General features: G+C 40.1%; 1 protein-coding gene and 1 pseudogene across 3 annotated transcripts in view; one reads left to right on the plus strand and one right to left on the minus strand.

Moving 5' to 3' along the window:
* LOC148715369 (cytochrome P450 CYP72A616-like) lies at nt 1–3,856 on the minus strand. Of its 2 annotated transcripts, none has more exons than XM_088705392.2 (5): nt 3,345–3,856; nt 2,184–2,404; nt 1,763–2,007; nt 917–1,307; nt 1–697 (listed from the first exon to the last, which is right to left on the minus strand). In XM_088705392.2, the coding sequence occupies exons 1-5, from the start codon at nt 3,631–3,633 to the stop codon at nt 272–274; spliced, it is 1,572 nt and encodes a 523-aa protein (XP_088561518.2). In that variant the 5' UTR covers nt 3,634–3,856; the 3' UTR covers nt 1–271. The 2 variants fall into 2 exon arrangements, with proteins under 2 accessions (XP_088561518.2, XP_089781281.1); XM_089925155.1 differs by having other exon boundaries at nt 917–1,241; nt 3,345–3,775.
* A 2,495-nt stretch (nt 3,857–6,351) lies between these two features.
* The window catches only part of LOC103712676 (adenylyltransferase and sulfurtransferase MOCS3-2-like), an 80,368-nt pseudogene continuing 60,941 nt past the window's right edge, over nt 6,352–25,778 (plus strand). The window contains exons 1-7 of the transcript XR_015971910.2: nt 6,352–6,439; nt 6,699–6,754; nt 9,331–9,395; nt 9,557–9,631; nt 9,748–9,826; nt 11,450–11,488; nt 11,654–11,762. The product of XR_015971910.2 is annotated as an adenylyltransferase and sulfurtransferase MOCS3-2-like (transcript). The remainder of the gene's footprint in view (nt 6,440–6,698; nt 6,755–9,330; nt 9,396–9,556; nt 9,632–9,747; nt 9,827–11,449; nt 11,489–11,653; nt 11,763–25,778) is intronic.

Here is a 25,778-nt window from a genome sequence, read left to right on the forward strand (position 1 = left end):
TTTGAGCACTTGAATAAGATTGCCATGTCCTGACAGCCAGACATTTACTGAATTGTTATTCTATAAGTCAAATACAGCTATAAATCTTAGGCTCAACTATATATTGGACTCTGGTTCAGCCAATTCCTTACAAGGATTCACAAAAGCAGCACGTCGAATGGATTATACACCTGATGAACCTCATGATAAAACCAGGGATTTTTGACAGTATTGATGCTGATGATAATGAAGTCGGCAATATCGAGTGTGATATATTGATGAAAAGATGCTCTTACTGCCTGTGTAAGATGATTTGAGCACCATGTTGCGGATGAATCGTTGCTACAGTATAAGGAGCATGGGCATAGGATGGTGAAAGTTGGAATGTAAAATGTTGAAGAATCCTAGACAAAGCCATCTTGGCTTCCATCATCGCAAAGCTCTGACCGATGCAGATTCGAGGACCCCCACCAAATGGAAAGAAGGCGCCTTGAATCTTCGATGCCTTTGAAACTCCCTCGGCGAATCTCTCTGGATTGAATTCCGAAGCATCTTCACCCCAAAATTCTGGATCATGATGTATGAAGATTATAGGCAGCAAGAGTTGCACTCCTTCTGGAAAGGTGAACTGACCTAATTTCATTTCCTTGTAAGTTTTCCTTACGAGCAAAACTGCTGGAGGATATAATCTAAGAACTTCATACAGAACCATCATCACCTGAAGCAAATTTGAAACATCTGAGGAATTTGTCCAATAAGAAACCTTTTTTTTTTTGAAACAGCAATTAATGTAAAACACCAATAAAAGACTATTAGAAGCAATTATAAGCTGCCTTCTTTTCTAATGTAAAAATTTATTAGCTACTCGAAATCAGTCTTTCTCATGGAATGCAGCGTAAACAGTTGATATGAGCAATCATAAAAATATATCACTCACAATCTTTAATCGACTTAAGCCATCGTAGTCGGGCTTATTTTCTCCGAAGAATTGTAGAACCTCTTCTCTTGCACGCGCCTGCCAACTCGGATGCAGGCTTAGCACTACCAATGTCCATGTGAGAAGAACCGATGTTGTCTCATGCCCAGCAAAGTAGAATAGCTTGCATTCCTCGATCACATCTTCAATACTCATCCCAGAATTCTTGGAGCCTCCTTCGTTTTCCTTGGAGTGCCTAAAATTTGATTCCATTAGCAGGCCTAGCAAATCTTCATTGTTAGCTCCTCCCTTTCTTATAGCCACCTCTCTCCGCTCGATCATGCTCCTGAAAAGCGATCGAATCTCTATATCAATTTCTTTCATTCTCTTGTTCTTCTTGGTAGGCAGAAACCTGCATCAAAGGTTCATTTATTTCGGTATCAAGTCAATTTTCATCATCAGTTGTTTTGACAAGGTTCAGAAGTCCATTGTTATTGTGTTCCTTTAAGTTAACAGCATGAAATCTATACGATTTTGAGGGAGTTAATTATTTAGAGGAAAAAAAGAAACATCACCAGCATAATTTGCATTTCCAACATGAAAGTAATAAAGTAGTCTATACTTACAATTCCTCTCATTGGTGGTTCTTCTTGGTTTGTAGGAACACGAGTGACTTCTTTTTTTTTATATAATAATTTGATTTCTATTATCACTTACTCTGAGAAACATTATTAGAATTGAGAAATAAAATAGGATGAATTTCTTTTAATACGTTTCTTTTTTGTTTGTTCTTTTACATATGGGAGATTGTTCCTCTCAAGTAACTGAAAACTGAAAGAAATTAATAGGAAAAGAGAAACAATAAACCTGAAACCAGGGATGTATATATTTTGAGCAGCTGAAATTAGAAGCTCAGCTTGCTCATCTTGGAGGTGAAATATCCGTTGGCCTTCTCTAAAGTTGCTACCAAATGCCGTGCGGGAGATGACATCTCCAGTGAAACTCTGGAATTCAGGCCATACATCCAGTTCGCAAGATCCTTTGGAAGCTACAAGCCTGTCCCATTTATCTATCAGCTCATCACAGCAAGCAGAGAAGGCTGGCAGCATGCACTGCAAAATCGACATAGAACATAGAATGCCATCAATCACCACTCAACTATGAACAAGTGTTGTATTTTTTTTGTTCTCTTGGTTCGGTAGCTTGGCAGAGTCTAAATTCTCAGAAGGAACTAAAATATGGCATTTCACTAGGAATTTCTTCATAGAATTCTGGATGACTGAAATACCTTTAATTTCTCTAGATGGAAAGCAGGATTGATGATCCTCCTATGTTTGGCCCATTTCTCACCTTCATAACTTGCGAGTCCTCCAACCAATAACTTAACTAGAGGATGTGAGTTTGGCTTCTCAAAGTGACCAAACTTGTTGGACAGAATTTCTCTTGTCAGTCCTGGATCCATAATGGCTACTCTTGGATGATGCCCGAACCAAGTGAATGACATTTTACCTGCATCAAACTGGTCGTGTAAATAAGGAAGAAACTGTTCAACTGTTGCCTGTGATACTTTTTTTTTTTTTAAAATTTTTTTTTTGGCAACAGTTGCTTGGGACCGTTATTTTATAAAAAAAATATTGCGAAATGGAAGCCGCGTCCATCAAAATAAATACTTATTTAACGTTTAATAGGTGTAAACGGCATGTTGGCGATCTACTTCTAGATAAGATGGGGCCCAAACAAAAAAGAGAGTAATTTTTTTATGTAGTATTTTGAACAAGATTTTTTTCTTTCTTTTTTTCTACGGCGGTTGCTCACACTATGAACCGAACCGAGTTCTGATCCATCCAAATAAACTCTCCCGCATGATGTGCCACATTAAAGACGACCATATCTGCTGTACTATTTGCCTACCAATAGATATGGAAAGCCTGAAAGGTGTCACACTCTCCTGCGAGTCTACGAACATCTAAAAGGAGTGGGTGCCGAATGCTGCCCTCGAATCCACTCTATCACCATAGCCGTAGCAAGGAATCCCCAGTGTGGCAATTTTTCATTTGCATTGGCCTCAAAGCTATCTAGTTCAAATGCTTAGATCAAGTTATTCAAAAAAAAAAAAATGTTTCAACTTTATCCATGGTAAGACAGTAGGTTCTCTATCTATTAAAATAAGGTGTTTAGATCATAATATTTTTTCCTTGCATATGAATTTTTCTAGCATCAATTACCTTCTACATATCATTTAATATACATATCTAAAAAGTAAATAAATTAATAGATAAAGTATATACTGCCCTGCGTCAATACTATTAAGATTTTCATTTTTATTTGTAAAATAAAAATATGAAAATAAGGGAAAAAGCGGAAATCATTTTCCTTCATGACACGACGAAAGAAGGGAGCGACCCTAGGACTCAAGGATCCAAAAAATCCAAGTTCCAAAAATTATTACCATTTTCCTTCATGACACGATGAAGGAAGGGAGCGACCCGAGGGATGATGTCGTGAGAGAGAGGCATGAGTTTGGCCCGGGCCTCCTTGCTGAGCCGGGCGTTCTCCTTGAGGTCCCCGCAGAGGAAGCGGTACCGGGTGCCCCGCAGCCCTTGGGCCCGAAGCGCTCTTTCCAGCATCCTTGGTCTCCACCAAAGCCGCTCCAATCCTCTCCAAGCCCATAGCAGTAACAGCACGCCAACCGCTCCCCATCCTATTCTCCACAGCGCCTCCATTGCTCCAAACCCCATGGTTGCCTGCTCTATCTCTTCCTCTTTCCCCTCTTTGACTTGGTATGGTGCCTTCAATGGCTGATTCCTCTTTATCTTTATCTTGACTAGCTGTCTTTTGTGGAAGATTCTTTTTATCTTGACTATCTTGATGTGCTGAATCCTTTAGCTGATTATAATTTATATACTATTTCTTATCTATCCACTATCATATTAATTTATAGCTTGTATCATACCTGTTATGTATACACCTCTGTAAGTAGAGTGCTACCGAAGGATACAAGTAAGATCAGATTCTGATCCACTTTTCTTCTCCCAAAAAAAAATAAATAAAAAATCTTCTATCCCTTTTTGCCCTTCCCAAGTGAGCCCACAAATTTATGCTAAACAGTAGAGTAGAATATTAGATCCACAAATTTAAAAATTAGTGGTAAAATATAAAAATAGTTTTCTATAGTAATACATATTTTTCTCATATTATTTTTTTTATTTTATAGTTTATTTTTTTAATATATTATTACTTCGATCAATTGCCCTAGCGTCGGGCTACTGATCCATGATCCAATTGTTTTGTGTCGGTCATCAATCCTGGTTTAATAACTACACCTTCAGCCTATATATATATATATATATCCGTTGCCCTTCTCTAAAGTTGCTACCAAATGCCGTGCGCGAGATGAGTCAGATGACATCTCCAGTGAAACTCTGGAATTCAGGCCATACGTCCATTCCACCTAATTTCCCCCTAAGAATGCATTCGTGCATGGTGCAAATTGTATGGATGTTGCTAGGTTTACATTTTTTATAAGCCCAACAATGGGCAGTAGCTGACAAGGTGGATTTTGCTCATAGTTTTGGTTGAACTGCTAGCAATGGCAGGCATTTGCTTGGACTGAAGAGCTTTGCCTACTTGAGAAGATATGAAGCAAGACAATCTGTAGGTTCTCACCAGCCCGCTACTCAGATTCTTTTCACTTTAATTCATATGTGACATAAAGAGAATGCAAAGTTGGTCGATATATTGAAAACTGTTTAAGGATTGGTCTGGGGAAGGGGCTGTATGGATTTATAGGATATCCGCATGGGACAATTTAAAATTGCTTTAAGCTACAAAACAATATGGTTTCATGGAGTTGTAATTGTGGAGTTAGTGTAACAACCCAGGACCTCACCAAAAATGGCTAGCCGGAAGGTATTATTTGGGTTCCTTGATCCTGTATAAGTACCCAAGATCTACCCAGCGAATAACCGATGTGGGACTAAATACACGCCCGCACGGGTCCTCACATACTCCCCCCGTTCAAGCCCTGACGTCCTCGTCAGGCTAAGAGTTCATATCTATTCAAATCTAATCACAAACACCACGATTGGCCTGTGGTCAGCCCCAATGAATTCGTGCTACAGTGTCCTCTAGTCCACATAGGTTATGGGTCAGGTCCGCTCTGATACCATTTGTAACAACCCAGGATCTCACCCAAAATGGCTAACCGGAAGTTATTATTTGGGTTCCTTGATCTTGTATAAGTACCCAAGATCTACCCAGCGAATAACCGATGTGGGACTAAACACACGCCCGCACGGATCCTCACATACTCCTACCGTTCAAAACCTATATGGATTATGGGAGACTGCAGCACGGATCCATTGGGGCTGACCATGGATCAATTATGGTGTTTGTAATTATATCTGAATAGATTTGAATTCTTAGCCTGATGAGGATGTCAGGGTTTGAACAGGGAGAGTATGTGAGGACCTGTGCAGGCGTGTGTTTAGTCCCACATCGGTTATTTGCTGGGTAGACCTTGGGTACTTATATAGGTTCAAGGAACCAAATAATACCTTCCGGCTAGCCATTTTGGGTGAGGTCCTGGGTTGTTACAAATGGTATCAGAGCGGACTCGGCCCATAACCTATGTGGACTGGGGGACACTGCAGCACGGATCCATTGGAGCTGACCACGAGCCAATCGTGGTGTTTGTGATTAGATTTGAATAGATATAAACCCTTAGCCTGACGAAGACGTCAGGGCTTGAACGGGGGGAGTATGTGAGGATCCGTGCGGGCGTGTGTTTAGTCCCACATCGGTTATTCGCTGGGTAGATTTTGGGTACTTATACAGGATCAAGGAACCCAAATAATACCTTCCGGCTAGCTATTTTGGGTGAGATCCTGGGTTGTTACAGTTAGTTCATTGATTCACCATGTAGATTGGAAAGAAGCAAGCATGACATGTTCTTTCACATACATTTGATCTTGAACAGATACCCCTCAAAATCTCACACTAAGATATAACATAATTATTGAAGGATTCCTATAAAATTATGCTTGCAAGTTCATTTAGTGTAATGAGACAGGGCATGCGGAAACTAAAGCAGGACCAAGTTTTATGAAAAATATTGCTAATAATGATGTCAAGCATCCCCTAAAATAAATAATATGACATATGGAGGTAACCAAGGATAGCCCTAAATGTTTAAATAACCATATAGTTTAAATCTTATGGAGAGACATCAAATTATGAATATTTCTAAGACCAATATTATGCAAAAATAATTTTTCTAAATGCATTATTGTTGGCTATATCAGGATCTCTGTGTATCTGTAGATCATAAGTTGCTTATTTATTTCCATGCTAATAACTTGAGATGTCTCTCATTAATTTGGGCTCTGCGAAGCTGTAGCAACTGACTGTGGCATTGTCAAATTGTTAATTTTATTTGTGTGTGTCATGCGGGGCAACTAAAACTCTTGAAGTCTTCAGTCTTGGTGGTTGGAGCAGGAGGGTTGGGGTCACCCGTAGCTCCGTATCTTGCTTCTTGTGGTGTTGGTATTTTTTTCCACTTACAATTCATATATTTGACTTTGTAGCTTGATAAAAATTTGTGTAAACATTGATTTTACTTATATAACACATTAGTGATCCATGTTTCCCTTTAGTTTCTTTTTTTTTTTTAATTAATTATGTAATATGGCTTTTACTGCATTCCTGGTAATCTTTCGTAAATTTTATTTTCAGTAGTAAAATTTTTTAATATTCAAATTAATTTACTTTATATTTCAACTTTAAGTTTGGACTCTCATTGTAGGTTGCCTAGGAATAGTTGATGATGATATGGTTGAGCTTAACAATCTACATCGGCAGGTATGCAGATGATAATTTTCCCCCATAACATTCTTTCTACTCTTCCATCTCTCATTCTCTTTTCTGTTTGCCTATGTTAGAAGTTTGCAGACATAAATTTATTCCCCTATAGATAGTGTAGGGTTGGCACAAGACAGTCAGACAGATATGGTCAAGCTTATCATTAAAGAAATGAAATTCTTGTGCTATATATTATCATTATAACATAGAAAAAAAGTAAAAGTGCCATTCTAACAAAAAGGATTCACCTGCTTGTTTGCACAGGTATGTGCATGCATAGGCCATGCAGGGCATTGTTACAATTCAAACAGAGAATGGAAAGTATACATACTTTGCCCAAATTTATATTTTCATTTTCCTATGCACTTAAAAGGGTTCAGGGTATTATTGTAATTTAACTGGGCATCAACTGTATCAATGCTGGCTTATGCATTAAGTGGCCTGCTTAATTTACAAAATCCTTGCCCTTAAAACTAAGGGGAAAAAAGGGGTTATTTATAATTTGGACATCATAGTTAACCTCTCAGTTTGCTCTGTCTTTATTATAATGCTGCTAGCTATTCTAGTTTGCTAATATCACTCATTGTGGTGATAATACAAGGTGTCAACTGACTCTAATGATAAAATACTGTTGCTTTCTTGTATCTTGGAACTCTGGATAAATTACATAACATGTTAAATAGTAAGAGTTGCCCAGGATGGACTAAAGGTAGACATCAACTTTAGGTGTGTGGCAGTTAATTTAGGACTGTGGACTCTCTTTTATGGGAATCCAGTTGTTGGAACCCACTATTGGAGAGACACATTTTTCAGGCAATCTATAATTGATGAGACAATATCTTTGATGAGTTATGGCTGAATTATCAAGCTTTCACAGCTGCTGTGCAAAAATCTGATATTGCACAAATATTGGGCTGCCTTGAAGTTCGGGAAAGAAAGAACTTGTTTTACAAATTCTATGGTTCACATGTACTAGATAGTTTTGGGGAAGAAATTTTATATGCTTGGGAGTGGACTTTCATCGGGTTTAATATGGTCTGGGCACTGAAATTTGGGGCCTTGTGCAAATTTTCTGAAGTTAATGAGGAAAAGAATGAAGAGTTGAGGATGAGTGCTCTCTCGCTTTCTCTCATGTTGGTTTAGATTAGGATTATGGTTATGGTTTGTGGAAGGACTACTAAGTGTTGAAATTTGGGTTATGTTTTAGATCTGCACGCATGCCATTTGTAGACCATAATCATTATGTCTCATCCTAACTATTTGGCATCAGCTTTATGACCCCTCATTCATGAAGCATTCCTATTAAGGCATCCTTTGATGCTATTTCGAGCTCTTCCATATCCTTTTTCACAACTTTCATGTTAGGGTCTTCCCCTCCCTTTTCTACATACTTTAACAAGGATTGGAAACATTAAAATAAGGTTAAAGTTGAAACAACATAAAAGGTAAGAAGTATAACTAAATCGTGATTTGAACTAATAATGAGAAAGGTACCATCATGTAAGGACATAAAATGTTCATTTTTGAACAACCATAAGCTCATAAAGTATCATGCTCAATGAACAAACACTATATTTAATTAATTAATATAGTTTTATTTCACCATATAAGTTAATAAAATGTCTTATTTAAGTTATTTTGAGGGTGAGCTTTGGTGCAATGGTAAGTTTGCTCTATTGTAACCTGGAGGTCACAGGATTGAAACATAAAAATAGTCTTTCCGCATGTTGGGATAAGGCCGAATACATTTATTCCTCGCCTGACCTTGCAATGGTAGAAGCCTCATGCACTACACTGCCACTTGTTTGAATTATTTGGCGTGAAAGTATATACCTAAACATAGGCTGGTTGAACTCTATTTGGGTAAGAGATTGTAGGAGGTATCTACTTTAAGAAAGTGGTAGAAGAGATAACTCTAGGTCTTAGCTTTGGAACAACAATATGTGTATTCTGTTTCCTAGGAAAATGAAAATTTAAAGGAGATTGCTGGTTTGCTGTTCTAGAAGTTTATCAGTGATGAATTGGCCATTTTAAAATGCAAAGAAATTTATTAATCATAAAAGATTATAGGCTTATAGCTTTAGTTTGTCAAAACATGACCTAGTTCGGTATAATACTCCAAAGGATTGTACTTCCATGATCCGTATCATATGATTTAGATGTGGGTCTTATCATCTATACTGATCGAGGGTCATTTGGTGCCATTGATCTTGATTGTGCAATCACATTGTGGATTGTAAGATTTTGGCAAGAATCTTTACAACTAAACTGCCCATCTCATCTTGTACTTTGGTTTTCTGTTTTTTAAGAAGCTTCCTTTATATTGTCAACCTTTTTGAATTTAACAGTTTAGCACACTGAAGATATGGGACCATCATGCTACCTGTATGCCACATAATCTCTATGCTTCACAGCTGAACACTTTTGACCCTCGAGGAAATTTATTACAAATTCTCCAACATCCAGTCTCTTTTGCACAGTTTTCCTCTAGTCATATATGGCCTTGTATTTTTGAGTTATGTAGTTGCTCTTTTTGATCACTACATGTCTTCTGTATGACTGACATTTTAATTCAGATCATCCATGCGGAAGCATATGTTGGGAAGTCAAAAGTGAAGTCAGCTGCTGCTGCATGTCGTGCGTATGTAGCAGTCCTTTTCAGCATTATTGAATTCTTTTTATAAGTCTTGCAAAATTATTTCTGACTATTTGACATTTTGTCGTTTAGGATCTCTATATTAATTGATAGATTTAATTAAAAATACTTTACAACTGATTTCTGACATTGTTATTGTTATTCAGGGTTAATTCTTCTATCAAGTTGGTGGAACACCAAGAAGCTTTGCAAGCAGCGAATGCTTTAGATATTGTGAGCAAGTATCCTTAGAAATCTGTAAATCTCAGAAGAAGCAGTACTTTAAAGATGGTCTTAGTGTTTTCTTGTCTTTACAGCTAAGCTATCTTGTTTTCCAAGACTACTGAAATTCTAAAAGATACGATGCAGTGGTAGATGCAACAGATAATCTCCCAAGTCGTTACATGATCAGCGATTGCTGTGTTCTGCTGGGAATGGTAGCAATAGTTTGGTTTGGTCTTCTCTATTGATACTTGAGGAATAGCAGGATATACTACTATTTTAGAGCTCATTGCTTTTTTTTTTTAATATTTTTTTTTTTCATTTGAATTGGTTTGTCTATTGGTTCTTCAAATAGCCATTCAGATCCCTAAAATAATACTTAGCTAAACATGATTTTTAACTTGGAGCTTCAGTACGTTAGATCTAATGCTATGGCTGCATATGGTTCAACCTAGTTAATTGTGTATGGTGTGTTTCTCAAGTCTATCTTTGTGGAACATGGTGCATCTTTAATCAGGAAAACTATGACATGAGACTCATGTTTTGTAGTTATGAAGTTATGAACTTATTATGCAGGAAAAGTACTACATTGGACTTTTATGTTTAATAGTTATGAACTTATTATGAATGCAAAATATCACACTACACTTTGCATGTGTAGTTATGCTGAACCATAATAGAAGGTTCGATTTTGGGGTTACATTTTCTTTTTCTAGCTTAAGAGTGTGATTTAGGAATTGCAAGAACAACTAAATATGTTTTAAAAATCTTAAAAGTCATCATAGAAATAACATTTTTAAAAAAGACAAATAATCATTGTCTTGATTTGTGATAGTGTATTTATTGTGCATATCTTATTATTTTTTGATATACTATTAATCTGTACGTAACATGGAATAACATTAGAGGTGGCACTGGATAGGAATACTTGGCGAATGAGGATCCATGAAGTCAACCCCAAATAGTTTGGAAAAGGCCAACTGATTATAATGATACCATTGATCTATACTTTGGCATTCACATGAAGTAACAAGAATGGATTTGCTCAAATGCATGGATTCAAAAACCTTTGGAATGGGATTGTACCATTGGTATTTTATCGTTTCTATGCAGATGCCTGGATGCCGAAACCTCCATACTAGTATATACTGTTCATATTGGTATGTGCCAGTCTTAGCGGTGCATACTGGTTTGTGCAATGGTTTTTAATTATTTTTAAGGTTGTTAGCTTTGTTACATATCCTTAGGACCGCTACCATACCATTCTGATGGAAAAACAATAACTAAAGTTGTATGTTTGAAGTCATGGCAAATACCCAATGAAACTATGGATTTGTTTTTGTATCTAAGGCAAAATATGACCTGTTTTAGTAGAAGTCATGTGTTTTGGACGAAATTGTTTTCATGTCATCCTTCACAGGACAAAACATACTATTCCATAGATCGATACATACGATAAATATATGAGATTAGAAAGTTACTATTGTCAGATGATATAAATTACTCCTTAAGGAGCTAAGGGTGAGGGTAGACTACATTCTTGTACTCTATTTTCTGATAATAGGGTTTTATAGAATAAATTGTAAGTCCGAGGGGAAGCATACATATTTGAAAGGAAAAGTGCACTGTTGATATAAAGATGCATGATGCATTCATTTCCCTAATGAATTTGAGAATGGGTTCCTCATCTTTACATAAGAAATATAGATGCATTAGAAACCATAGAACGATCACTTCTGGGCCATACTTTGTTCATTACCTATGTTTCATGTATCAAAGTACATATTATGCTAGATTTCTAAGTTCATTCTCTGACTGATCCATTTTTCTTCATGTAGCCTTTGATATCCGGTGCAGCACTTGGCTTGGAAGGGCAGGTAGATTTGCTTGTTATAATTAGAGGTCATGAAAAGCTTTTAATTCAAGAAAATTCTAATGGATTCAAAATTAAGAATTTTTAACATCAAATGAAAACTGTACAACCTTGAAGTAAAATATATTTATCATTTATGAGAATTAATTGCAGCAACCCCATTTTGCAGCTTACTGTCTATCATCATAATGGAGGTCCATGTTACAGATGTCTTTTTCCAACACCACCACCGACAACAGCATGTCAAAGATGTTCTGATAGTGGTGTTCTTGGGGTAGGTAAGTTGATTCTTTATGCTGTTAGATGGTTAATTTCGATCCATCAAATGATTATCCAAGATAGTTCTTGTTATAAACACGAGAGCAACTAGGTGTGGAAATTTGTCCAGTGCCTTTTAATGATGCATATTCTATTTTCCACGTAGCTCTCTTGTATTCATATAGTTTAGACGGTTATTGTGAAGTTCTTTCATGACATGTAATATTTGGGAATTGTTTCAAGTTGGCCCTTTGGCTTATCTGTTGTGTCTCAAAGATGAACACAATTCTTCTTCCCTGTCGATCGAGACTTGTCATGTGCAGGGGAGCTTTGGTTGGCTTGCTCTGTTCGTGTATGATCTTGAATTGCGTAAATATGGTAGATCATCCTTGTTGCCAGCTGTATTTTTAGAGTACATTGTAGGCACCAAGTTTTTTAGAAATCGTCAGAATGGGATGGTATGAGTGATACCATACAGTTCTGGCAGAAGACTGATATTGGTACACTGTCGGTGCAGGATGTAGTATAAAGCTATGGAAAAAATGGGAACATTTCTAAGATAAAATTTGTTACATACAATGCCGATGATGCTATACTGAAACCAAAAGTGTGCTACTGCTAATTATGGTGCAGAAAATAGTGTAAGAAGAAGGTATTGTTTAAGATGATCGAGGACAGACACTTCAATTATGTATGCAAAGTTGTTTATTTGTCTTTATGTGAAGTTGGAATTAGGGGTGATAAACAATTTGGACTGCTTGAGCTCAGCTGGGACTCTGCTTGGAAAAACCTCGTCCTAAATGCACCAAGCTTGAACAGCAACCTAGGCTCAAAATTAGATAAGCTTAGATAGTGGCTGCCGGATCTTAGATAGTGGATACATACATACATACATACATACATATATACATGATGAGAGCATAAAAGTACAATCGTCATACCATCTTAATTAGTATTATAGCTAATCATTAATAATAAAATTAACTAATTAACGTTGTATTTGTGTTTGAGTGCAAGTAATCCAAGAAACCCAATAACATTGGGTTTGAGCCCAACTGTGATTCCAGCCCGTGCCAGCCAGCGTGCCAGTATCTTTCCTTTTTTTTTTTTTTTTTTTTTTTGGTCGAAACGGCATTTCATATCCAATAAATCAAGATTGAGTACATCCTGCCAAGTCAAGAGACAAAAGGCAGTGCAGCAAATGGGGAACGGCTGCTAGACTAGTCCAGATGACGTCCCCGGAGTGACGAGCCACATATGAGGCGACCCAGTCTGCAGCTCGGTTCACCTCACGATATACATGACCAATCTGGACAGCTAACAACTCATGAACTAGTCTGCGAGTATCCCGAATCAAAGGGTGACCATCACCATATCTATCCACTCCCCGTATCCAGTCAATCACCGTGGCAGAGTCTCCCTCAATGCACAGTCTGTCGGCCCCCAACACACATCTCGCATATCGGATACCCTCCCAGGCAGCTCGTAGCTCTGCCCCAACAACCGTCAATCCTGGTGTACTCCGACCGCCAGCTGCAATCAACCTACCATGCTGGTCCCTGATAACGAAGCCCACTCCTCCAGAAGCTCTATCCATAGCCATACCACCATCAAAATTCATCATAAGATAACCAGGGGGTGGGGGTACCCAAGAGAGAGAAGCATACCCAGTCGCTGCAACAGCAAAAGAGGTACCCCAGATATCCCTAGCCAATAAAGATGAATTCGATGAAGTAATCGAAAAGACCTCCGCCGCCTGTGTCATGGCTCTGTCCACCACAAACCTCGGGGCCGACCCTCGCCCCTCAAACAGGCGTCCATTCCTATCCATCCATATATGAAATGCCAGATAAGCTGCCAGAATCCCCTGTCGTGCTGTACTAGGCCTCCTGGTGGAATCCCGCAAGAACTGTAACAAGTCCTCCACTGACTCCCACCTCGAAAGTGAAAGCCCAGATAAGCTACTCCAAATCTGTACAGCCCTAGGGCATAGAAGTAAGACATGATGTATAGTCTCCTCGGAATCCAGGCATACCTCGCAGAACTGTGTCATCCTCAACCCCCGCCTAACCAACACACTCCTGGTCGGAAGGCAGCCCCAAGCCACCTTCCAAAGGAAGAGCGCTACTCGAGGATGCAACCTCAACCTCCATATCCAACCCACGTCAATCTGCCTATCAGGCATCCTACCAATCCGAGCATGAAGATCCCTGGCTCGGACTCTCGATCTACCTGTCGGCTCCCAAATCAGTCTGTCCGGCTCCTCCCGTGATGGTACAGGTAACGCCATGACTCTCGCCGCTAACTGCTCTCCAAACACCTCCCGTATCAAACCCTCGTGCCATCGTTCCTCTCCGGGAACAATCAGATCACATACCTTAAACCCCTGCAGCCTCTCTGTGTCCACCATCGTCAGCATCTGACTGATAGGGAACTCCGTCACCCAGCTGTCCTCGAGTACATCAATGGATCGACCATCACCCACCGCCCATCTAATCGCCGACAGCACCAACGGGCCTCTGGCACAGATCTCCCTCCAGATGGGTGACGAATGACGCCCTGCACGGGTACCAATAAGTAGGCTCCCATATTTGGCCCTCATCAAGGAGGACCACATACTGTCAGGCTCCAATAGAAATCTGGCTGCATGTCGCATCGCCAATGCCTCCTGTCTCAAAATCAAAGAAGTCACACCCAAACCTCCCTGCCTGATCGGCTGGCACACCACCTCCCACGCCATCAGATGAATGCCACCTCTGTCACCCCGCCTACCCCATATGAAGTCTCTGATAAGCCTCTCAAGTGATCTCAACAGCGCCACTGGGAGTATGGAACTAGACATGAGGTATATCGGAATGGAGCTCAAAACTGTCCGTGCCAAGGTAACCCTGCCCATCATAGATAGAGTATGTGTCTGCCATCCCTCTAACCTGTGTCTGAAGCTAGTCTCTAGTGAAAGACAATCACCTCTGCGTAATCGTCGACCCGTGATCGGAACTCCCAAGTATCTTAGGCCACTGTCCTGCTGCCTAACCCCCCAAGATCTCCATAATAGCTGCCTTCACTTGTGGTATAATCTTCGGGCTAAAATGTATCGTTGTTTTAGCAAAGTTGACTCGTTGTCCAGAGGTAGCACAATAGTCAAAAACAATCGATCTAATCACCTGAGCAGCCTGCCTGGTCGCCTGGGCCAGGAGCAAACTATCATCTGCAAATAATAGATGGGATATCGGCCTGGCCCCCCGTACCGGCCTATATGCCTCCAGCCGCTGGGAGTCCGAGGCACCCCGCAAGGCCCTAGAAAGAGAGTCGGCACACATAATAAAGAGTAAGGGAGATAAAGGACATCCCTGGCGAAGACCAACTGAGGACTCAAAGAAATGGGAGGGAGTCCCATTTACCAATATAGCAAAGGAAGGGCCCCTCACACATCCCATAACCCATCTAATCCATGTCTCGTGGAAACCAAAGCTCTGAAGGGAATGCTGAACAAAATCCCAACTCAACCTATCATATGCCCGCTCCATGTCAAGCTTGATCCCCATTAAACTTCTCCTTCTAGGGGCCCTACCAAGGTCATACATAAACTCCTGGGCAATGAGCACATTGTCAGTAATGCTCCGCCCAGCGACAAAAGCATCCTGCTCTGGACTGATAAGCCTGGGTAATATATCTCTCAATCTCACTGCTAAAATCTTTGCCGTTGCCTTATACAATGTGGAGCACAAACTAACGGGGCGATAGTGGCCCTCTTGGGGATCAAAGCAACAAAGGTTCTCTGCCAATCAGATGACATCGCAGCCGTGCGAAAGAACTGCTGGATAGCCTCAATCACATCCTGCCCGACTAGCATCCAATATCTACGGAAAAATATCGGAGGAAAGCCATCCAGACCGGGTGCCTTGTCCCCCGCAACGTATCTTTCCTTCCAGATCAGGTCTCGCTCACTTTTCCGTGATCAACGTCCCAGGCGATAGCGCGTTCGTCCGTGATCCCACGCGTCTCCTCCGACCCAGCCCCTCTTTTTAGCCTTCCATGATCAGCGAGCCCGCATCCCCACCGAGCCAGCTCTCCCGTGCCATGCAAGCAACCAGCCGGCACGTCTCAGACCGCCTTCTGCATCAGGCGTTCGTCCGCGTCACTGCCAGCGCCGTCCCCGCGTCTTCAGCGCGTCCCAACCGCATCCCCACTGCATCCATGCCACGTCCCCGAGCGCCTTCCATCCCGGAACTCCAGCGTCCCTCTTCCGTGATGCAGCAGCGCACGATCAGCTCCCTCCGGCTTCATCCGTCCGCAATCTTCCAGCATCGCGCCCAGCAGCCCGCGTTCTTCATGCGGTGAACGTCCCAGCTCCAAGCCGTGATTGGCTCCTCCCAGCGCCCGGATCCACGTTCTCCTCCTCTTCCAAAGCTTCCGGATTAGCACCCCATTCCAGCCGCTCCAGCCCGTGATCCTAGTGATCCTGCAGCTAGCTCCACCGATCCAGCCTCCTCCGCGATCCACCTAGCCGTCCGCATCCAAGATCCAGCATTTCAGCCTCTTCCAATGTCCATGATGCATCCGTGATCCAAGCAACCCGGACGATCGCCTCCTCCCAACGATCCCGCGTCCGTTACCTCCTCCATGCGTAATCCCAGCAGCCCTTGATCCAGCGATCCCGTGCTCTTCCTCGCAGTCACCGCGATCCAGCCTCCTCCGCGTCTGAGCTCCATGGATCACGCTGCAATCAAGCATCCGAGTCCACCTCTTCCTTAATCAAGCATCCTCCCCCTCTTTCCAGGGAATTGATCTATAAAGAGGAGAGGCCATCGGCATGGAGGGGGAGCTTTTTGGGTTGGAAGGGAGTGCTCGGTTGGGTTTGAGGCCAAGAAACAGAGAGAAGGGTGGTGCTCGGTTTGGCCAAAGAAACAGGGGAGGAGGCGGACGAGGGAGAAAGAGAGAATGCCTTGCTAAACAGAGCATTGCATCTTTTTTTCTGGTTTTCTGTTTGAGTTTAGTTTTTTTTATTTATGAGAGCAATGTTTTTCTTTAGTTTGAGTTTATGAGAGCAATGTATTTTTTTTTAGTTTTATTTTAATTGAAAGTTTTAATTGAGAAGTTATGTTTTGAGTTTCAGAGCATGTTGTTCTTATTTTTAGTTTTATTTTAGGTTTTGTTTTGAGTTTTAATTTTTGAGAGTTTATTTGGGTAGAAGTTGTATTTATTCTGCAATTTTATTTTTTGTTCTGCAATACATTAAATCTTCTTTCATGCAATCTATATTCCAGTTTGCAATTTTTCTAGCACTGTTTTCATCCATTTTATGCCAAAGCTTTTCTTTGATTAGTTCAATGTATAAATGCCTTTCGAATTTAAATACCTATTTTTTTGTCAATTTCAAGTAGAAAACATTCTCTGGTAGCCTAGAGAATCATTCAAACATCCTCGAAGTAATGTTTTTCTTCTATCATTCAAAAATCTATTTCGAATCCGAGTGAACGTTTTAATTTTTATTCAACTCCAATCGCCTCCCCGTGGATCGACTTCTTACGACCACTATTCTCGAGTAGAACAGATAAGAGTAAAATTAATTTAAACTTTGTTTGTCGGTTCTAACAACGATCTGTTTAGCATATTTTTAGGTAAATAGAAATCGGACAACAAAATTTTGGCGCCGTTGTCGGAGAGGCAAATCGAGAAGCAAGAACGATCATGAAGATCAAATCAAATTTTGGATGCCCGAAGTGAACGCACTCCGGTAGTAAGTTTTTTTTTAAAATTTTTCTTGTTTTGATTATTTTTAGTTAATAATTTCGTAGTTATTAAATTCTGAAATTTGAAATTCGAAATTCGAAATTTAAAATTTTGAAAAAAAATTAAAAATTAATTTTTTTTCCAAAATTCTAAAATTTAAAAATTTAAATTCAAAATTTGAATTCTGAAATTCGAAATTTGAAATTTAAATCTAAAAAAAAAATTACTTGCTCATTTAATCAGTACAACTTAATGACATTCCATAAACATTAAAAAAATTATTGAATATTTGTTGCATTTAGTATTAAGCATTTGCATAAAATAATTTAAGGGCAAAACTCATTAAAAAGATAAGGTCGGAAAGTCATTACCTGTTCTTAGCCCAAAAAATTACCACCTTGCATACATATCCTAAGCCAAATTAAATTAAAATCAATTAGACGTTGGCCTTAGGGTTTTCGAGCTCAATTAAACTCTTGGAAAGAAGCGGCTGAAAGCCACTCCAGTGAGAATTTAGTAATTGGTGATGTCTAGGAAAGTTTTACAACAGTGAGAACCGTTACGGGTATTGTGGTACTGGTGTATTCCTTCTGGCACCACCACACACCCCGGGACTTTCCTGGTCACTGGTTACTGGATTGCTTAATTGGTAAGCTCAAGCTTAATTTGAAAGGGAGATTAGGAGCTATCTAATCTAGGAGAGAATTTCAGAAACTTTTTAACCTGATAAATCTCTATGCAATTAGATTAAAAGCTACTAAACCTTCTTTAACCTCAAGATTAAAGAGCCAATCCATTGTGTGGTATTGATTGTGGTCATCTTGGTCTAGCCCTTCTTCTTCTCTTTTAGGATTTCGTTTAGGAGTCGAGTCTAATTAGTTGTGGATAATGTATGCATGGTAGAAGATCATTAAGGGGTAAGTTAACACCATTTAACCCAGAGGTTGGAAAAAATATCATCACATCCAACGAATTATTGATCAACCACCAATCTCTACAATGGGTGATCATATTAGAACCCTGAATGAATTATTCGCTCCTGCATCCGCTAGTCCACCGACATGTATAGTATTTCCAATAAATAACGCAACCCAATTTGAAATTCGGGCTGCGACAATAAATATGCTACCCAAATTCCATGGGTTTGAAAGTGAACAACCCTACATTCATCTAAATAAATTCATAACAATTTGTCGAACTTTCAAAAATCAAAATTTAGATGAAGAAAGTGTAAAATTGAGATTGTTCCCAATGACCTTAGAGGATCGAGCCGCGGCATGGCTATATTCTCTGGCCCCAAATTCCATCACAACATGGGAACAACTATCTAGGAAGTTCATGGCAAAATTTTACCCCAAGATTAAAACAGAAAAAATTAAGGATACCATAAGAACTTTCAGAGGAAAATCTGAAGAGGAATTCTTCCAAACTTGGGAACGATTTCATGACTTGTTGGTCAAATGCCCACACCATGGGCTTGATAAGGCTGATCTGGTCCACTTCTTTGATAAAGGACTACTTCCGGCACATAGAAACATGATTGAGTCCATGCACAAGGGTAGGTTCATGAACCAAACCCCGAATCAAGCCTAGAATTTCTTGTTGACTTAGCCGAGAATGCCCAAAATTGGAGTAGCTATGGTGAGGAAGTAAATAGAGATGAGTTCGGGTCTAGAAAACTAGGTAATTATGAAATGAAAGTAGATCCAGATCTCAAAAATGATATGTCCAATCTGGTGACTGGAATGAACAACTTAAGTAAAAAGTTTGATGCTTTCACTGTTTCCACTAGCTCGAGTTCATATAAAGAGTTAAATCCCATTATGAAAGTGGATCACGAGTCACATAGTTTATGTGTCTTGTGTAACAGTCCGAAACATCTAGTGGAGTACTGCCCTAATTTGCCCACCATAAAGGCCGAGCAAGCAAATGCTCTAAATTCATATAGTGCTTTCAAGAAGCCCACTCCCAATTCATTCAGCCCAGTCTACCACCCTGATAATAAGTTCCATCCAAATTTCTCATACAAGCAAAATGAACCTATTCAGCATCAAGGTGGTCCACCAGGTTCAGAGGAATTTTTTCAGGATAGGTCCATCACAAATGAACCAACCTTTGGTTTCATCTGTACCTCCTTACAATACCCCTATCCCACAACAATCTTCACCATTAGAAACCATGATGGCTAATATGATGAAACAACAATAAGATTTTATCCAACAGCAACAACAAACATGTTAGATATATACCCTAGAAGCCAATCTGGCTGACACATTATTAATTCTGGGATATTATTTTGTACTTGACTTTATTATTATTGAATAATAAATGGGCATTCTTTTCATTCATATTGTTTATGTGTCAATGAATCGTCCAAGGAATTAATAAGATGATGATACATATTCTCAAGAGTTGAGAATTTGAGCCATGTATCATTGGTGATTAATTTCTAAATCCTCCTGATCAATGGATCATCACGAGGACGGTGATCGATCTGATCAGTGCACAGATCGCTTTTCTTATGGATGGACGAGACTCGAGTCCACAGTGTAGGGACACTGAAGTGAGAGTGCAGGTGCTTGTTAGAGAACAAGGGTACTAAGCGTGACCAAGATAAGAAGTCACTTGGATGTCTATCCACTCGTCAGTGACTTACTTGATGTTGCAGTAGTATAACTAGTCCTTTGACCTGCGGTGCTTCGGCTACTCACAGTGAGGTTATTGTAGTTTGACTGCATATATACATGGTCTCTAGTCATATGGGTCCTTGTAGTGTAGATTGGCTGCAATAGGTTCACTATAGGAGTAGGGTATGCACCTAAATGGAATCTATCGACCTTGATAGATGAGGAACGATTCTATGTGATTTATAAGACTAAGTTTTAAGACCTTGGCCAGGGCAGTATATACAGTGGAGAAAGAGTTTTTCACTCTCGAACTCAAGTCGAATAAATCTAGACATATGACAGACGACGGGGTTTGACGAGTTATCCATGACCTCCGTTCTGTAGGGATCCACGATAGAAGGACTGTATCATACGATAACTATACCTAGAGGTTCATCATTCCATTCTACTGGGTTGCCACTACATGCTGCTAGGTGTCATTGGTGGATGGTGAGACTCATAGGGACCATCTTGATGGTCGATGATCCCTGGTGAGTTGAGTTGAAATTGTTTCAACCCATTAAAAGGAGTATTCAATGATATTGTGATAGAGATCGCAATATATCTCACTATCAGTCAGAATAAAACCTATGGGGTCGCACACATTAGAGGTATTGACCGATCCGATGGTTGAATTGTGATTAGAAATCATAAATAATCAATTTAATTGATAATTGGTTAACCCGCTAAGAGTTAGTGAGTTGAAAAAGGAATAATTGCAATCGGATTGTAATTTAATTTAATTAATTGAATTTAATTAATTGGACTTGATCATGAGTCCTACTTGGAGTAGGATCCTTGGAGTCCTAATTGGATTAGGATTTCAAATTAAATTAGAGTCCTACTTGGAGTAGGATTTCTAAAGTCCTAATTGCCTTAGGGCTGAAATTTAATAAGTCCTAATTAGATTAGGATTTTCTTAAGTTCTAATTAATTTTAATTTTAATCTAATTAATTAAAAGACTCCTAATTGGATTAGGATTGAATCCTAGCACTTGGACCCAACCCTCCCCACTTAATTAGATTGAGTGGGGGCTAACCAAATGGGAGAAGAGGGAGGGGCCTACGCCCCTCCCTTGGGTGGTGGCGTGAAGGAAAAAGGAGGGGCCACACCCCTCCTATTTTGAATTCACAAAGGGATAAAGATGAGCTCCTAAAATTTAGAAGCTCATCTCTATCCACACACCATAAAAGAGGGGTTCTAAGGGGCTATGAATTTTTCATGTTTTTTCCTTGGGATTTTTGGCAGCAAGGAACCTCCTTCCATCCCTCCTTTCAGCAGCAAGAAAGCAAGAAAAAAAGGCTTGCGGCGTGGCCCTTCTTCCTTCCATTCTTTGGTTCCAACGCGAAGGGAAAAAAGAAAAAGCTGCGGGCTTTACATTCTTCTTGCTACATCCCTCCTTCTTACTCCTCTCAAGGCAATCAAGAGTTGATTCAAAGGGGAGGATATCAGCCATCAATAGCCATCTCTGCAAGGGAGCTAGCACCCCGTAGAGATCCAAAAGCTTCGATCGGTTCACTACCTCGTGTGGATACCCGTAGAGGCCGTATGCGTATGCGGGTTCCATTGATCCTTCATCAAATACCACGTAAATCAGATTTGCGGAGACCATCTATCCGCACAAGGTGAAGATATGATCTTCTTAATGATTTTAAAATGGTTTATAAGAATTTAATCCTAATCTATCTACAAACGACAGTTTTAAAATACGTTCATACGATGAACGGAATCTTGCATGCCTTCTGCTGCAGATCTGAAAATTTTTGAAATTTTTCTGCAGCACGCATAAGATTCTAACAGTGGTATCAGAGCCATGGTTATGTAGATTAAGATTAGAATTAAATTTTTAAAGGCATTTTAGATATGAAATTTAAAGGATTATGCTTGCTGAAATTTACTACATGCAGAATTTTCAGCTTGCTGATTTTTCTGCATGCTGATTGTTAGATGCTTAGATTAATGATTTTAATGCTTTGATAATGTGATTACAAATATTTAGAATCATATCTTGCATAATCAGCAAGTCATGAGATGAAATAATCAGTTAAATTACAGATCAAAAAATAATATTTATGCATGAGATGCGTATGGTGATGATCATGGATGGACCCTTTACATGTGCTGAAATGTTCTGCAATGTTCTGTGATTCTATGTAATTTTAAATTTTTAGATGCCTGTGTTCATCTTAAATTCATGTATTATAGACCTGTGTGTCTCATGAAAAAGGGTTGTAATTTGTTATTTTATTTTATTTAATTTTTAAAACAATCTGGGATATAATCTGTGATGTGTGTTGCACGTCGATGGTTGATCGATATGTACATCAACAAGCTCAACATGTGCGGATCGAGATCAGGGGTTGATTGAAGATGGATCAAGGAGTTGATCACAATTGGACCTAGGGATCAAGATTAAGTCAAAAGTTGAAGACGATCAAACCAATTGACGTGCATGTGCTTGTAAAATGACCCCATCCTGAATCCATGATCAACACCATTTAAATTTATTTGTTGGTAAATGCCTGGATGTTTAATGCTTATGTCTATGCGGGTAGATATATATTTGCATGAGATGTGAATAATCGATCGAGAGAGACCTAAATACTGTTAGATGTATGCCCTAGAAGCCAATTTGGCGGACACATTATTAATTCTGGGACATAAATTTATACTTGACTTTATTATTATTGAATAATAAATGGGCATCTTTTCATTCATATTGTTTATGTGTCTACGAATCGTCCAATAAATTAATAAGATGATGATACATATTCTCAAGAGTTGAGAATTTGAGCCATGTATCATTGGTGATTAATTTCTAAATACTCCTGATCAATGGATCATGTGGAGTGATTGATTAAAACCCCATTTGATTTTGATGAGCTCAAAGCATTTGAGTATATCTTTTGATTACTAATGAATTCAATTGAGTGTTTCAGTGAAAATCCTGTCTAAGTGTCCCAAGACTTGGTTCATAATTTTTAGATAAGTTAAGGAGTCTGTTTGAACCAATGTCTGAGACTCGAGTCGACTCCCGAGTATCACGAGTCGACTCCAAGCGTATCAAGTTCACTGGCACGAGCTCGAGTCGACTCCAGATAAGTACGAGTCGACTCCGACTGAGAACAGACAGAAGGACAAAAAGCTTCAACTCAGAACCTGTCAGCGAGTCGACTCCCGAAGTGCGCGAGTCGACTCCGATGTTCATCGAGTCGACTCCAAGGAAGTAAGAGTCGACTCCAAGCAGTCACAGGCAGAAAAGTCAGAGAACAGTTTTCGGGTCTGAGATTCGAGTCGACTCCAGTGGAACGCGAGTCGACTCCGATAGGTGGCAAGTCGACTCCAGAGAAAGCAAGAGTCGACTCTCAGCGGTACACAAAGAAAAAGTCAGAGAGCATTTTATGGACTCTGAGATTCGAGTCGACTCCCGCAATACGCGAGTCGACTCCAAGACACCGCGACCCCAAGACAGACAGAAAACCAAGTTACTGCCTCTGAGATTCGAGTCGACTGCCAGACAGCTCGAGTCGACTCCAAGACAGCTTCACCATCTTTCGGAAACTGAGAGCCGAGTCGACTCCAAGGAAGTTCGAGTCGACTCCAAGACTGGACGAGCCAAAAGACAGAGGATCGGGAGTTCGGGCTCTGAGATTCGAGTCGACTCCCAGGACAGTCGAGTCGACTCGAGTGGACAAAATTCAAAATTGGATCCACGGACTTCAGTGGATGAGCCGACTCCAAAATTGCCAAGTCAGCTCCAGAAGTTGACGAGTCGACTCCAGGTCAAGACGAGTCGACTCCCAATCGTGAAGGCAACTTTAATTCAAATTTGGAACAGTTGCCGAGTCGACTCCGGAAAAGCTTGAGTCGACTCCCGCTACAGCCGAGTCGACTCCTGATCGCGCGAGTCGACTCCAACCCACCAACGGTCATATTGTCAGGCTGCGCAGAGTGTTCAGAACGGGCAGAAAAAGCACTCTAACGGCTAGTTTCCGTGGGGGTTGGCTTAAATAGCCACAGAGGACTGTAGCAAGGCAGAGAATAACCATTCCACTCCAACTAATCAAGCATTCAAGCTCTGCAACGTGCTCTTCAACGAAAAAGAGGAAGATCTGCATTTACTGCTTCCAACTACATCTTCGCAGCAATTAAAGCCTCCTTCTCCTGCATTCAAGTCGACTACTCTTTCAAGAGGAGACCAGAAGTTTAAGAAGCCATTCCTCATCTCCAATCTAAAAGCGTTTGAGGCTTCTTAACTTCATTTATTGTTCATATTGTTTTCATCTGCTTTTTGAGAAGCTCATTTTCTATTTTCTTTCTACAACTTGTATTTACTTGGTTCAATCGGGGATTGAATCAAGGGGATTGAGGTTGGTTGGTGAGCCGAGTTAAAACCAACGTGTGTAAGGGTTTGATTGTGATCCCGGGAAAACAATCGGGGCGGTTCTAGTCGGTGAGCCTGGGAAAACCGACCGAGTTCGTTGTGAGCTCGTAAAACAACAAGTTTGGTTGTGAGCTTGGAAAACAACCGGCTGTAATCCAAGGGGGTTATAGTGAATTCCCAAGTGAGACTTGGGGAGTGGACGTAGGAGCAAGGGTTAGCTCCGAACCACTATAAAACCTTGTGTTTGTGTTGGATTGTCTCTCTTCTTCTTCCCCTCACATCACTCACAACACTTAGCATTAATTAAATAACTTGCAATAGTTTTTAATTAGTCAACCACATCGTTTTAATTATTCAAATTATTTTAAAACCCAATTCACCCCCCCTCTTGGGTTGTCTATCTGGGCAACAAGTGGTATCAGAGCCTAAACTCTTCCACCCAAGAGTTAAAAGATCAAAATGACAACCCCATTTGGATCTTCCCACATTGAGGGTCAGTCCACCCAAAGACCCCCTTTCTTTAATGGATCCGACTACTCATACTGGAAGGCTAGGATGAGAATATTCATCCAAGCCCAAGACTATGAGATGTGGACCATTGTAGTAAATGGCCCATACATCCCATCCATATATGTAGAGGGTATCAAGGTACCCAAACTAGAAAAGGATTGGGATGAACATGACATGAGGAAGGCACAACTAAACTCTAAAGCTATGAATGTGTTTTATTGTGCCTTGGATAGAAATGAATTCAATAGGGTCTCTACTTGCAACTCTGCAAAAGAGATTTGGGATAGACTTGAAGTGACCCATGAGGGCACGAATCAAGTTAAAGAATCCAAAATTAATATATTGGTTCATAAGTATGAACTATTTAAAATGGATTCTAATGAGACAATCACTAGCATGTTCACTAGGTTTACTGACATTGTCAATGGCCTAAAAAGCCTTGGCAAGAGCTATACTAACAGTGATCTTGTCAGGAAAATACTTCGCTGCCTACCAAGGTCATGGGAAGCCAAGGTGACGGCAATCCAAGAAGCTAAAGACTTGAACAAGCTTCCACTTGAAGAGCTCCTTGGATCCCTAATGACTCACGAGCTAACCATGAAGCAACACAGTGAAGAGGAGTCCTCCCACAAGAAAAAGGTAATAGCTCTTAAGTCTACTTCATCTAACAAGGACTTGTCTTGCAGTAGCAGCAGTGACGAAGAAGAGAATGAGGAAGATGATGGTGAGGCTCTTCTTGTGC

The sequence above is a fragment of the Phoenix dactylifera genome, chromosome 1, assembly GCF_051530095.1.
Source record: "Phoenix dactylifera cultivar Ajwa chromosome 1, Ajwa_hap1_PhDact_Kaust_v1.1, whole genome shotgun sequence".
NCBI lineage: Eukaryota > Viridiplantae > Streptophyta > Magnoliopsida > Arecales > Arecaceae > Phoenix > Phoenix dactylifera.

Bases quoted from the DNA above. Each gene is read 5' to 3' on its own strand.
- LOC148715369 (XM_088705392.2), bottom strand. From the start codon at position 3,633: ATGGGGTTTGGAGCAATGGAGGCGCTGTGGAGAATAGGATGGGGAGCG. The intron at 2,405-3,344 runs GTAATAATTTTT...AGTTTGATGCAG, and splicing joins TCGTGTCATGAAGGAAAATG to GTAAAATGTCATTCACTTGG. The intron at 1,308-1,762 runs GTTTATTGTTTC...CCTTTGATGCAG, and splicing joins ATATACATCCCTGGTTTCAG to GTTTCTGCCTACCAAGAAGA.